The 14853-nt window shown below is 45.0% G+C and overlaps 1 protein-coding gene across 1 annotated transcript; it reads right to left on the bottom strand.

Moving 5' to 3' along the window:
* Window positions 1-7232: 7232 nt before the first annotated feature.
* TOMM6 (translocase of outer mitochondrial membrane 6) lies at window positions 7233-8579 on the bottom strand. Its single transcript, XM_019514240.1, has 3 exons — window positions 8362-8579; window positions 8082-8186; window positions 7233-7606 (listed from the first exon to the last, which is right to left on the bottom strand). The coding sequence occupies exons 1-2, from the start codon at window positions 8559-8561 to the stop codon at window positions 8090-8092; spliced, it is 297 nt and encodes a 98-aa protein (XP_019369785.1). The 5' UTR covers window positions 8562-8579; the 3' UTR covers window positions 7233-7606; window positions 8082-8089.
* Between the last annotated feature and the right edge of the window lie 6274 nt (window positions 8580-14853).

The following is a 14853-nucleotide window of genomic DNA, read 5'->3' as shown; positions in this document are numbered from 1 at the left end:
AAAAAAAAAAAAAAAAAAAAAAAAGGAAAGAAAGAAAACATTCAGTGGGTTGATGAGATGTATGCTTAAGCATTATGGAATTTTTTGCTAGAGCAAGATGTAGGTGCTTAATACCTTTAAAAAGGATCTAAAAAGAAAATTAGAGATAAGGAAGGTAAAATGTTGCTTAACTATGCCTTTTGAATCCTCTTGAGGTGGAGGGGGAAGTTGATATTTTCTAAATTTACTGATTTATCCTTCTAAGTCTGTCCAACTTCTAAGATGAAATTGGATCGGCTTTTCAGTGCGGGGAGGGGAGAGAGATTACATTTTTCTCTTGAACAGGAGATCCATGGTTCACTATGACTGACCCTGGTGACGAATTCTGAATACCTTTGCTGATGTAGCCCTGTTTATATAAAAAATGTCTGACATAAAGGCAAACACAATGCAGCGTTACAGTTGTGACTGCAGTGAGCCTAGACTTATCACTATGAATGCTCATCTTTTGACTGAGTGTGTTGCATTAATATTTGAATTCAGGTAGTAATAAAGTTGTCACTTGAATCGTGTAGGTAGCAGAGAGGGAAGGGAGGCTGGAAGGAAGGTGTACCGTTAGCTCTCAGTGCATCAGATTTCCCAAGCAGATTAGTAGCATTTGCTGCTGACATCTTTTGAGATTAGTGGCCTCTCCATGTGACATGAGCCCAGTAGTGCTGAGATGTGGAGAAATTGCAGTCAGAAAAAATGACCTACCCTGGTAGGGAAGGAAGTAATTATACTTTGAAGTAAACTTGCTTTTTCCAACACTGTGAGGTTTCTGTAATATTTAGCTTTTATTTGGAAGCGATAGCGTATAGCATTTTTTATGCTGTTTGGTTTATATTTGTCTACTGCAGGCTTCTTTATATAAGCATTGCCCAATGCTCCCACTGTGGTGTACACTGTTTTATAGTGTCCGGGTTGCCAGAAATTCTTATTGGAAGTTACCTTGAGGTCAATAAGATGAACGTAGATCTTGCTTGCAATTACAGCAAAGCCCACTTAAGTGAATCTTGACAAACTTTGTCCCTCCTTAATCCTGACAGTCCAATTCTGCCCATTCACAGCTGATGTCAGTTGACTTATTCTGCATTTAATTCCCAATCCTGCAAACTTTTAGGTACCTGGTGCATCTTAAATCATGCAAGTAGCCTCCGTTGGCTTTAATGAGACCGCAGATATGTGAGTAAATGTAAGCCCCTGGGAAGTGCCAGCAGGGTCACAGCCTTAATTGGTGTAAATGGGAGCAGAATTTGGCCCTGTGCATATACCTAATATTTTTCAGTGACAAAAGTCTGTTGGAGCAGACTAATTAAACCTTTCTTTTAAATGACTGGCTGAATGACATTAAACAAGTTGTCCTTGTGTTAATTTACCAGCTAGATAAAAGCCCCTTTGCAAGAGGTCCCTGCTTGCATGTAGAAGGATGTCTGTGACTGTGACTGAATTTGGAGGCTTTGGAGCAGCAGCAGGTGCTAGGCCAAAATGTTAGAGCACTGCGGTAGATTAAAAAGCAGTCATCACTGTTCAGTCTCTCCTGTGGCTCTCTAGGAACCCAGCCTGCAGAGCGAGTCCCATGAAATGTATGCAGAGCAACACCTGAAGGTGACTAGGGTTGGTACCTTGTGAAACAGGGCCCCAAAAGCATAGAAAGCTGCTGTAATTAATCAGTGACTTACGGTGATCTAGATATGCAGTTTTACAGAGAGAGTTGCTACCAGCACCTCCTTAATGTTTTAAGTCTTATGCAAATTGGCTTTATTTCATTTCTTATGTGAAATTCAAGAGACTTAATTCACAACGTTATGGCCAGATTAAACACAAGGTCTGCTGCAGATTTGTTTTAGGCTAACTTGACCCCACCAGCAAGTTTTTAATTACAGCAGCTTCCTGGAAAGTTATTGTTAACCTGCATTGCCGGGTTTGAACTATGCACTGGGCAAAGAGGAGTTTCACTGCAAAGTACTGAAGAACAGCAAAGATTTTGTTTTGTTCACTACTGACAAGAACACCGTCTTGGTTTGGTGACTTTAAAAGTGGTCATAAATATGGCAGTAAACTGAATAATGTGTATTCAGCTAACTTGCACCAAACCTTCATCATCTTAGAATCATCCTTTTCCAGGTGATGGTAACACCTCCAGATAGATAAGAACTTCCAGACATGTTTTTAGAGTGTAGAAATAAAATTGGGAATGGTGAAAGCATTAATTGTGTCCTATGGACTCACACTCAGAGGTTATTTTTCTTTAAAGCAAAGCTTCTAGCACAAATGTTGTTTCTGTTATGTAGAAGCTCTGCTTTTTGATTGTAAAGTCCCCTGCTCTGCATATGCAGTTATTTATCAATTGAAAGACAACAGGCAAGTGGGTTTTGGCTGCCCCCAAACTGCCCCGGCACGGACTACAGGAGAGGTCAACAATATAACAGTATTGCAGATTGAAAATTGTGTGTGTGTGTGTGTGTGCGCGCACGTGTGTGTATGCGCGCGGGGGGGGAGTTGGAGAGTGGGATGGGGATGAGTTTTGCCTACTGAAAAAGCTTTGTGAACTAATTTTATATGATTCATTAAATTTGGTGCCTTGTATCCAATTACACTTTTGCATGGGACAGAAAACTTGGGAAATGATTTTAAAATTCCCCTCTCGTTATTCAAGTGGCAGACAAATCTGTGTGTTTTTTACAAGTACTTTTCGGTATCATTGACATTTGTACATTTCATATCTATGTGAAAGAAAAAAAAGGTTTACCAGCAAGTTCAGAAGTTAGTATTTTAGTGTGTTTGTCTGAGATTCCTGTATTTGTAATAACTCAAATGACTACTTGTTCAAAGGCAGTTCATCATGTTTTGGCTTTTTAATTTTTCTTATGTCACTCAGGCCACTTCCAGTCAGGTCAAAGGAAGTACCTTATTTACAACGAGCTTGCATATTATGAATGATAAATTCTGTGGCGTTTCGGTGAATTAACAGCAGCTTGTATTTCAAACGTGATGACTGGCAACTGCTGACTTACAAAGGAAAGAAAAAATTCCCCTTGCCATGGTACTAATTGCACAGATTTCCAGTTAGCAATGTGTAGCAATCTGTCTCGTGAATGAGCAGCGTTTATGCAAGTGGTACAGTTGCTTAAGGTGGCTAAATATCTCTGCTTAAAGAGTAAATGGTAAAACATAAGCACCTGCTCAGAACACTGTCTTTGTTTCTCTCTCTAATCCCTGCACCCGGCTGGAGATCAGCCAGGGAGGAAGCAGTGGGTAGGAATTGTTGCCGGTGGGAATATAAAACCTCAATTGGGTGTGGGTTTTTTGCCTCTATTACATTAATACTGATGTCCATTTATTATGGATGGGAATGTGAAGCGTTTTAGCAAGCTTTGACATTTGGAAAACCACAGCACAGTTTGAATGATCAAAACCTGCATCTGTTAATTACCTGTCCCAACTCGTGATGATTTGTCCTGGTTCATTTTTAGGGCGTGCCTTTGGGCCAGCCCTTCCATCGTGCTTATTTCATTCGGTGTGTGTATGAGTTTGTGCTACGGATAACTTGTATGGTTGGCCGCAACACTTTCAAAGGAATTTTTGAACTGAAATTGGTCTTCATAAAAAATGAATTGTTTTTCAACTTACATTTCCAGAAGGGAAAAAAAAATGACCAGCCCAGTGGGCCCAAGACTGACTTTAACCACTAACTGTTAATTTATTGTGTAAAGCTTGTGCATGATTCAGAATGCATTGGAGCTAGAGCAAAATACTGTATACTTTAGGGCACTTTCTGAACTGCCCTCCTCTTACTGAATTCTGTTCAGGTTGGAGCTAGAGAAAGGGAAGAGTTTTAAAATAATAATGCCAAATTGACCACGACTAAAAGTTCAGGCCGATTTTATATGAGGGAAGGAACACCTAGCAAGACAGGGATGCAGTACATCAGGAATGCATTTTGTTGGGGAGTAGTGGCTAAAAGGTATAAAATCCAAGAATGGAATCCCCTTAACATCAAGATCCAAGCGTCAGGGCAAAAAGCTCCTCCTTGGCCAGTAACTTACCGCTTAGAGTGAACAGTGCATGCGTTTAACACAAAGAATGCACATGCAGAATTCTCTGGAGGTTAAAAGAAAAGCAAAGAAGATACTTTCTTAACCCCCACAATGGTCACATAACCCCCCCATTGCTCAAGCTACTTGGAGGCAAGAAAAGAATGGACAGAGATAACCAGTGTTCACTTGAACATTGATTTGTGGTAGTAAAAATCTTGGTTATGCATTTCAGGGTAAAAAAAGATGGCAGTAGATACAGGAAGGAGGAGTTGGACTTTTTAATGAAGAGAACTTTCAGATGCTGCGTTTTAACTTGGAAAAACAAAAAACAAAAACCCCAAACAAAAAACCCCTCATAAGCACTGGGATGAGAGTCTATATCACTTCTAAATTAGTGTGCGTCTCAGCAGGCTGATCGACACTGATTTTTGTATCAGTGTAACTTCTTGTTATGGGTGTTACTTTTTTTAATTGTGCAGCTACAAGAGATCCTCTGGCTCCCATGTGGATGTACTTTTAAGCAAGAGAAGGGCTTTTGCAGCTACAGCTTACTCCCTCCATAAAGGTGTGAGCGCACAGGTTTCTCATCAGGTAAGTAAGTGCTGGAACTTCAGAGTGTCAGTTGGGCTGTGTTAGCTACCTACACGCTCACATACACCACAGCAAATGAAAGCTAACCCCACAATTAACTATGGCCAGTCTGCTGTCATTTGCTCTGGGCTAGAAGGTTGCACATAGGTGGCTAATGCAGAGCAGATGTCACTCGGTCCTTGCGCTTATCTCACAGTAACTTCTTTATCCATCCCTAAATTCCATCTGCACTGGGGATGGGGATCACTTCAGCTGTGTCAGTGTCGTTAACGCAGTATTTCTTTGCACAGACAAGGTCTAAGAATGTACCTTATTAGAGAGAAGCCTCTGCCGTAGGTGAATGACTTGCAGATTTTGGCTGCACTCTAGACTAGAATCTGTCCTTTACCTCAAACTTTTTTCCAGAGAAGTTCACAGGCACCTTCCTGACAGCACGAGAAAGGCAGCTTTTGGTCTACATAACCCACAATACTGCTGCTACCACCATTATGCCAAAGGAACCATCATGTACACCTTCCTGCCTAGTCTTATTAGAAAGCCTTTATAAATAGGAACTTTGTTTGCTGGACTGAAGAGTGCTGTTTCCTGCTACCCTAAATGACCCGTATAATTGTATGTGTGACAGCTGAGAGTTCATGTTTTAGAGACTTATACTAGCTGCAGTCTTTAAGTGACTGTGCCATTTTCACTACGAGACCACTGAAACAACCAAGTCTGTTGCTTAACTTTGGATTTTGCTAAACACTTACAGCCATTAAAGGGACCGTTCATATGAGAGAAAGCAGCGGACCTTTTACAGTTTTACCCCAACTGAAAATCAGGTCCAGCCTATTTCACAAGTCTCCCTCTTCTTTAAACGTCCGACCATGTTCAGTGCATCCCTTTAGCTAGTTTACCTTTTACGTGAACAATTGTTTTCAATTCTAGCAATGGATTTCCAAATTCTTGCTTGGTAAGATAACCAGCTAAGTGCTGTGATGCATTAGTGACTGAGGCTAGGACTCTGGAAAAGCTATCAGCATTGGATCTAATCTTGCTCATAAAAGTCAAAGGAAGCTTTACCATTGATTTCTGAAGGAGCAGAGTCAAGCTAATGGTGAGCCTGTTTGAAAAGCCCATATTGACACATTTCTGAAGTCTCGGCCCTGGTAACTGCTGGGAGGGTATTACCTTCTATTAGCAAAGGCTGGACAAGTCATGTGCAGTTTTCCTTTTCTCACTAAAAATCCTCTTGCAATCTTGATGAGATTCCCAGGCTAAACTTAAAATCTTGACACAAGTTACTGGCTTGTCACAGTGATTTTTGTCAGGGCTTTTAAGTCAAATGCCTTGTAGTTGTGTTTCAGGCTTCTACTAAAATCATGAATTTCTTAAGCTGATGCTGTGCTGTGCTGTGCTGTACAGGGGAGCAAGACTACTTCGTTCCAAGGACTTTTGGAGGTGGTAGTAGCAGTAGACAATCCCAAACCAACTATTACTGGCCATTTCTGTCTCATGCCTGCTATGTGCAAACCAAGCTAAAGTGGTACCTGCTTGTAATATTTAAGTGAAAGGTTTGTCAAGACAGTATCCGATAAATCAAACTTTTTAGACTTGGAGCTGCACAAATAGGCCCCAATCTACACTGAGATCCTAAGAGAACCAAGATTTGCCTAAATGGTGCTAATGGTCTGTTTTGACCGTTCTTTTCCCCTTCAGAGGCTAGAACTGCCTGGACAAAAACTTAGGTTCCACTGACCCAGAGACGGTTCGTAACGAGCACCTGTTGTAGGCTACTGCCAAACTTGTTTTGAAAAAAAACTGAGGCAGCCATTCTTTTCAATTAATTTTCTACTTGATAAAGGTTAAAGGTGACTTATTGCCTCATCTACTCTTAAAGGGGCTCATCTCCCCCACCCAGTAAAACCCCCGGAGCTAGTGCCGTATAAAGTGTGTCTTAACATTCACTAATACATGAACTTGTGCATAAATATCCAAAGAATCTGAAGCCATGCTGCAGTGGTACTGCCATAATAATGCTCAGGGCCAGAAAGTGTTCTACTGTTTGTGTAGCATCTTCTTGTAGGAACTGTAGCAGGCTAGCGCACCTGGCCGAGGATAGGAAGTAGCACTGCTCCGGGGCCTGTCTCCCCAATCTTTGCTTTCACCTCCCCTGTAGTAATGCCACCACTGCCATCTAAATTCCTGTAACAACTTGACAGTGGTGACTTGTAGAAATAGTCCAAGGCACTAAAATGCTATGCAACACCAAATAGCTTCTTCCCTGCCAAGAACAACATACAATCATCATTCTTCTGAGACAAGAAAAATGCACCAGCTTTATCCTGTCTGAATGTTATCCATGTAAATTTCTGGTGGTTAGAGTTACCTAGGCCTTTTTAAAATTTTACTCTCCCTTTGAATAAAATGGTTAACAAGTCCTGCTTACAACTCAGGACTGGGATTTATTCTTTTCTCTTTTGGGTGTGAAATATGAATCATGTTTTTATGATTTTTTTGTAAATCTTTACTCTTTTTACACCTTGTTTTTGTAAGCTGAAATTTCTTATTAAAAGAATAAAATTCCAGCACAGTAGCCTGTCGTCATTCCACATACACTCAAGGATCATTTAATCAACCGTTAACCTCAGTACAGAAGGAAACTCCACGTGCAAGTTTCATAAGGCTTGAAAACGTAATAGACCACTGTAAAGGTGGTCATGCCCGGCAGGCTCAACTGAAGCCAAGTCTCTCAGACTTACAGGTCTTCTAGTCACTTGTGGAATGGCAATACATGCGCATCGGAGCTGCTGCTGAAAGTTGTTACCCAAAACAAAAGCAACATGGAGTACTGACACAAGCAGGTCAAGACTTGTGGTGGCTTTAACACAAAGCTCCCGTGGTCATTGGGGTCATCCTGCCGTGCTGGGAGCAGCAGCGCTTCAGCCTTTGACACGGGCGAACGTCGATTCAAGGGGCTGCAATAAAATACAAAATAAAGGCTGAGTCAGCAGGTCGGTTTGCAGCCTAGCATACTAAAGCAATACACCAGAAGTTGCTCTTGAGTTTCCTAAAATGAAACTGCTGTGAACATCTGTCTGCATTGCAAACCCCTGGTAACGACAGGTCACGCACAAGCAGGTGGCTTATTTCTGCCAGTACAGCTCAACTCCCTGCCTCGGTGGTATTTGCTAAACCCCTAGATCCCTTTTCTACCAGCAGGGCTGTGTCCAAACAGGGGGGTTCAGGTGAACTGCACCAGCCATCTTTCCACACCACCAATGTCGACACTGCCGGCAACGTCTCAGGTTAGGAACCACGTGGCACTTCGCCTGCAGCAGTCCATGTCCGCTCCCAGGGGCTCACGGGCCTGCTGCTTTCCCCCAAGCCCTTGATCCTCCCACTGCACTTGTGCAAGGGGACGCTTTGTTTTCCCCAGCACCGGCCACTCACCCCTGCTGCTACGCCACGGGCGGTGGAGACATCAGGTCGATGTCCGTCAGGTTCCTGGCGACCCAGACGCCCGCAGCGAAAAGCCCCAGGTTCACAAGGAGGTTCCTGGAGGGCAGAAAAGAAAAGAGACGCCAAGTTTGGTGGCTGGCTGGGCTGGGCTGGTCCCACGGGCGAGGGGTCTCTCCTCCCCCCAGGAGAACCAAGCCCCACGCGCGGTCCCCGCCAGGAGAGAGGCGCGGTGACGCCCCCCGGCCCCACGTGGTGCTACTGGCGGGCTGACCGGCGGAAGTCGTTTCTGTCCGTGGCGAAGCGGTAGGCGCTGCGGATCCAGTCCCGCAGCCCCTCCGGGGCCGCCCCAGCGCCGCCGCCCGCCGCCTGCCCGCCCGGAGCCATGTCCGCCGCCGTTCCGCGTGCAGGAGTAGACACACAGGGAGCAGCGGCGCGGGATGAATGCGTCACTTTCCGCTTCCGGCGCGCCATTATAGCGTCACTTCCGCCTGGGGCGGCGATGACGCGCGGTTCCTTCCCCGCGAGTGAGGCTCTCCGCCTGCACCTCGACCTCGCTGCTCCCGGCTGCCCTCGAGCGCCTCCTGCGGGCCTGGAGCGGAGCAGGGCCTCCCTCTGTCCATTGTACAGCAACGCGTGCATCGCTTGCAGGCGGGTTGTGCCTGGCCCCCCCCAGCACTGCCCGCCTGTCCCCTGGGATCAGGCATAGATCTCCAGATCGCTGCCGGATCAACCGCAGGGCGTTGATTAAAATGAATGTCAGATGTTGAATCGATTCAGACAGGCGTCCAGTGGGTTTTTTACATTAAACGCAATGGAAATGTCGACGCACCATAATCCGAAACACGTGTGCTAGCGTCTTGTGTCGCTGGACACGTTGGCGTCTCTCATGGGCATGCTGACATCTCTCATGGGCATGTTGGCCTTGTGTGTTGTGAGCATGTTGGCCTTGTGTATCCTGGGCATGTTGATGTCTCTCATGGGTATGTTGGCCTTGTGTGTCATGGTCACATTGGCATCTCTCATGGGCATGTTGGTCTTGTGTGTCGTGAGCAAGTTGGTGCCTCCCACGGGCACGTTGGCCTTGTGCGTCATGGGCACGTTGGCGTTGTCAAAGGCAAGTTGGCGTGTATCGTGGGCATGTTTGCATTTTGTGTTGTGGGCAGGTTGGCGTCTCTCGCAGGTTCATTGGCCTTGTGTGTCACAGACACGGTGTGCGTCGGGCATATTTGCATCTCACAGGCATGATGGTGTTGTATGTCACAGGCTTGTTGGTGTTGTGTGTCATGGGCACATTTGCGTTGTATGTCACGGACACATTGATGCCTCTCACAGGTGCAATGGCGTGTCACGGGCACGTTGGCATTGTCTCTCACAGGCACGCTGGCATCCTTTTAGTCTACTAACTACACTACATTGCAATTATAGTTCTGTAAGGTACATACAATAACCGTTGATTGTAAGTTTACTGAATGAGTTTTTGCTGTATCTGTCATTTTATAATGGTATTAAAATGTTATTTAATTTTCTGTATTTTTAAATGAATGTACACATGCACGCAGACCCACAAACATTTAATTGTGTATTTACAACTAAAGTATCCCTAATCGGATCTCGCTTTTTAAAAATAAGATTCACATGACAACTTGGGATTTTGCAGTAGTGTTTACTTATGCAATATGCTTAAAATGGGAAATTATTATTCATAGCATCCTCCTTATTTCCACTGAAGGCAAGAAGTGAATGAGTTTTAGAGTACGGTACATCAGTCATTAATGTCATTACATCGTGTGATGAAATCTCCCAGAGTAGATTCAAACAGAGTTGGCAACACTATCTCCAGGGCTGGTTCCCGGCCAGAGGATGCAACTGAAGGCCAGGATTTATGGCAGAACCAATTACAGAAAATAGAAAGCAAAGGAATGCCATGAAAGCAAGGAGCTGATTGCACCACCTCCTGGGGGGTGGGGCATGTCAACTTCCAGAACCATTTGTGCAGGACTTGTAAAAGGGCAATTCCCTGGTTTAATTAGTGTCAAACAGTTAAGTGGTGTTGCCCTCAGAGTGTAACAATTTGGCAGTGTAGCAGGTCATGGGAACGCTTCTCCTCTGACATGTTCACCCTTCGGGATCAGCAACACTAAATCCCAGCAGCATGCTGTTTTATAGTTCCCTGTGCTTGCTGTTTTACAGTTTTGTTCAGTACCAGGCTCTTCACGGTATTTCTGTTACTGTCAGACTCTGGTGCTGCTGCCTCCAACAAATTGGCAACTCTCCACTAGGCAGGTCAATCAGATGGAGACAACGACAAGGCGTGCTGGGATCTGCCTCTGCTACCAATGTTTCATCAGGCATGAAACCATGGAGTGTGCTGCATGTGGCTTGTTGCTTTAAATCATAGAAAATGGGGGTTGAAGGGACTTCAGGAGGTCACATCTAGTCCAACCCCCTGCTCCAAGTAGGACTGTCCCCAACTAGATCATCCCAGCCAAGGCTTTGCTGAGCCAGGTCTTAAAAACCTCCAGGAATGGAGATGCCACCACCACTCTGGGTAACATGTTTCAGTGCTTTACTACCCTCCTGGTGAGAAAGTTCTTCCTAATATCTAACCTAAACTTTCTTTGCTGCAACATGAGACCATTGTTCCTTGTTCTGTCATCTTCCCCCACTGAGAACAGTCCAGCTCCAAACGAGACTGGTATGTATATGCAGTGTAAACCAGGTAAGCTCCCTGCTGTTCTTCCCTACCCTGTGACACTCAGTGTATCAATTTCCACCACTAAAGGGGATCCACAGTATGGACAGACACTTTCTCCTAATTATGAACTATTCCTGTATGGAAATGTTTCTTGCCAAGCCACAGCTCCAGATTTCTGCTTCACTTCTGTTGCATGTCGCATTCATTGCCCCAGTGAATCCATTCCCCATGGTGAAATCCTGCCCCAAAACAAGGCTGGGTAGACTGTGCAGTGGTCTGTGCAGCATAAGCTGTGGGTAGCAAGCAGCATTATAACTAGGGACCTACTTAAATCGTGGCAAGATGAAAGGTTTTTTTGCAGCCTGCTCATGGTGTGGAGAGCTGATTTTGCCAGAATTTCACAGTGCTGATCAATAGAGAGGCCTCACAGGGGAGGAGGGACGACGGGGCAGCGTGTTCCCCAGACACTATATCGCAACTGCATCTTAGAGTATTAAAAGTAATAATGTAACCAAATGTATTAATTGCTATTTTGCTATAATTAATGTATTTTTGCTAAAATGATGGAATGATTGTAAAGACATAGCAGCATTGATGGCTGTAAAGAAAAATCAGCTTTGTCAGGTCACAGTTAATGAAAAAGTAACAAACCCATGTCAAAGAGCAGGCCACAGTGGGACATAAGGACCCCTCCCTTCTCTCCCAAGGATACAGATTTGAGCTGGTTGAGAAGACTGTAAATTGGGGTACAGAACTGACAGACCAGGGTCAAGCAATTAATAAGCTGCAATCAAATGGCCCAGGGATAAAAAAAAAAGCTCTGGCTAAGTGACCCCTTGCTAGGTCCCTGTAACAGCTAGGGAGGACAAATAACTACGGGTCTTCTTCCAGGTGTGGAGACTATGACACAATCAGCTTTCTTTCATACACAAATGTACTGAACGTTAGCAGTTACAATTTACTCCTGTAGTTTAGACAAAGCAACGTGCTCACCACCCTGAGGCGTAATGAATGCGACGTCACTGGATGGCCAGTCCGTGAGGGCTTGTCGGGGGGCTCCCGACTTCTGCGTCAAAGTCCTGCACAGGGTAGATCCTAGATCAGTGACCAGATCTACAGGAGCAGGCTCCCAAGGGTGAGCACCTTTTCCTCCTCTTATATACCTGATAGCTGCCATATTTCTTAACGCATAATTAGCGTAAGCCTTCCTCCTAGCGCATCATTAAATAAGCCTGCTTTTGTTTGCCATACAGTATGGACTTGTTCTGTTTAGCTGTAATTTTCCATTCCTAGGTGGGAATAGATCTTGCTCTGACCGTTCCTCTTTCCCCAGGCTATATTTATTCTATTTAGTTACCCAACTTCCCAATTTATTTTAAGTCAAGGGACAGTATTTTCCATACTTCCTCTTGCTGCTAGGTGCAAGTCATGTACACAACTCAAGCCAAACATGCAGGCCCAGGCATTGACAGCTTTCTTGGGCCTACAAGGCTGTGCAGACTGTGGAGAGGTCTGCATTTGTTGGAGTGTGGCATTCGTCCCAGCGAATCCATTTTCCATGGTGAGGCCCTGCTCCAAAACAAGGCTGCATAGACTGTGCAGCATTTTAACTAGGGACCTATTTAGATCATGGCAAGCGCGTGGAAAGCCGATTTTTGCCCGCATTTCACAGTGGTCCCGCCCTTTGGCGCTGATTGGCAGAAAGACCACATCCCCTTGGCCCTGATTGGCAGAGAGGGTGCAGGGGGGAGGAGGGATGCTTGGGCAGCCTGCCCCCACACACTGTACATCACAACTGCATCTTAGAGTATTAAAAGTAATAATGTAACCAAACGTATTAATTGCTATTTTGCTATAATTACCATGTTTTTGCTAAAATGTTGGAATGACTGTAAAGACAAGGCAGCATTGATGGCTGTAAGGAAAAAGCAGCTTTGTCAGGTCACAGTTAATGAAAAAGTAACAAACCCATGTCAAAGAACGGGCCACAGTGGGACATAAGGAATCGTCCCTTCTGCTGTCCCGAGGATACAGATTTGAGCTGGTTGAGAAGACTGTAAATTGGGATACAGAATTGACAGGCCAGGGTTGAGCAATTGATAAGCCAGGGTCAAACAGTCCAGGGATAAAAAATATCTCTGACTAAGTGACCCCTTGGCCCCTTCTAGTACCACAAGAAATCTGGTTTTATCCAGGCCCAAAAGTTTCGGTAAAACAAACAAAAAATAATCATAAAACCAGTCAGGGATCATTTGTTGGAATATCTGAATCAATCATTTATAAATCTTGCTGGGATCCTTTGACCCCAGCTGACTTCCTGCCCCTGGGGCAGGGGGCTGGACTCACTGATCTCACGAGGTCCCTTCCAGCCCTAATGGCTACAAAATCTATGAAATCTATGAAATATTGGGCATAGGTTAAAGAAAATTGTGGACTTTTCCCAAAGCTCAGCAGAAGGAACAGATTCAGCAAAGTCCCCAAGGGAACCGAGACACCTGGCTAGCAGACCTGTCCTCCCTGAATCCAAAGCTGAGTAAGCGTTGTCTTTATTGGTACAGATAAATCTCTGCTATTGCGTATCCTAATAAAGCTTTCGAGCTGTGGCTGGAATAGTCTCGTTGATCAATTGATCTCACTCCTAACCAGCTAGTAATACTCTATGAGGAACAGTTAAGAATTAAAATAGCTGTTTTTAACATCCATACCGATCCACTGACTTTAAGCATGCAACGCTCCTACGTGGAAAGGGCACTTTGAATATTCAGATTAGCAATTACATGCACAAGGCAGGAGAGACGCACATGTATTGATGACTTTCTGCTGTTTGTCTTCCAGGCGGGGGCAGAAGTTCCTGATTTATGAGTAGGATTAACTTTGCTTGTATTGATGCTTTCTCACTTTGCTAAAACAAAGTCAGTCTCATCGGGATGCTTTGAAATCATGTGTGCATTATGTTTGTGTGTTAAACAATAAGGATTTTTTTTTTAATGTATGGGCCTTTTGCCAGGTAAAGCAATTAAGCTTAGTGGAAAAGCTAAGTTTATTACCCGTTTAGAGCTAATACAAATATAAAGCAATACGGGTCCCTTCTAGTGCAATATGATAAGATTAACGTATAGGCTCCCTACCCTAAGAGAGGACCACCGTAACATCAGCAGTCGATCGGTTGGTGAAGTCTTGTCCTGGGGCTTTCAACGCCTGTGTCTAAGTTTTGCACCCTTGGTCCGAGGATTAATGTCGAGGGTCTTCAGAGCAGGCTCCCCCCAAACCAAGGCTACCGCTCAATTTTATACCCGTCCTGTTTACACAACCCCATTTTTTAATCTAAACACCCACATTTGTCCACCGTCGTTTCATTTTCATTTTCTATAGCAACTTTATGTTTTACGTAACGGCGATTTCTCGTATGGCCCTAGAGGGCCTTTATCTGCCCAAGGCTGTACGTGGCTTTTCTGTTCTTAACGTAGTCTTAATTCACCCGGATTTAGCCAGAACTGCATTTTGCATGCACAGCTCCTGTTGCTGGATGAGTCTAGCTGCTTATGGCAAGAGGCCCTTATTTTAAGCTAAGAGCACTGATCAGAGGGGTTGCCCCGTTGCTATGAATCAAGCCGGCAGGGGAGACCAGCTAGCTAAGGCCACAGATATACGCTCCCACCCTCTGTTTATACTCAGTTGCCCACGTACAGGATTTATGTCTTGTCGGGGTTTGGCCAGCTCTGTACCAGGGCATGGCTAGTACAGAAATCTCCGCGCCTGCCTGACATCTGGAACGGCATGTACAGCCGCGAGATAAGATAACGGTGGAGAAGGCCTCTGGGCCCAGGGGAATTTGTGAAATCTTTTCCCGTGCTGTAAACGAGGGGGGAAGCCGGCGAGAAGGGAGCAAAGCGCCGCAGCCGGGTGTCGTGAACGTGTGAACGGGCAAACCCGGGTAGCTCGCAACAGATTCGCCTTGGCCATTTCAGGGCAGGTGCCGGGCCTGAGGGGGGTCTCGGTGGGCACAAGGAAGAGCCCCGGGCGCGGCGGACCCGGCAGGTGGCACTGCGGTCGCCCCGACTCGTGAGG

Source organism: Gavialis gangeticus, unplaced genomic scaffold (assembly GCF_001723915.1).
Source record: "Gavialis gangeticus isolate Ggan-Ray unplaced genomic scaffold, GavGan_comp1, whole genome shotgun sequence".
Taxonomy (NCBI): Eukaryota; Metazoa; Chordata; order Crocodylia; family Gavialidae; genus Gavialis; species Gavialis gangeticus.
This window is presented reverse-complemented; position numbering and strand designations above follow the sequence as displayed.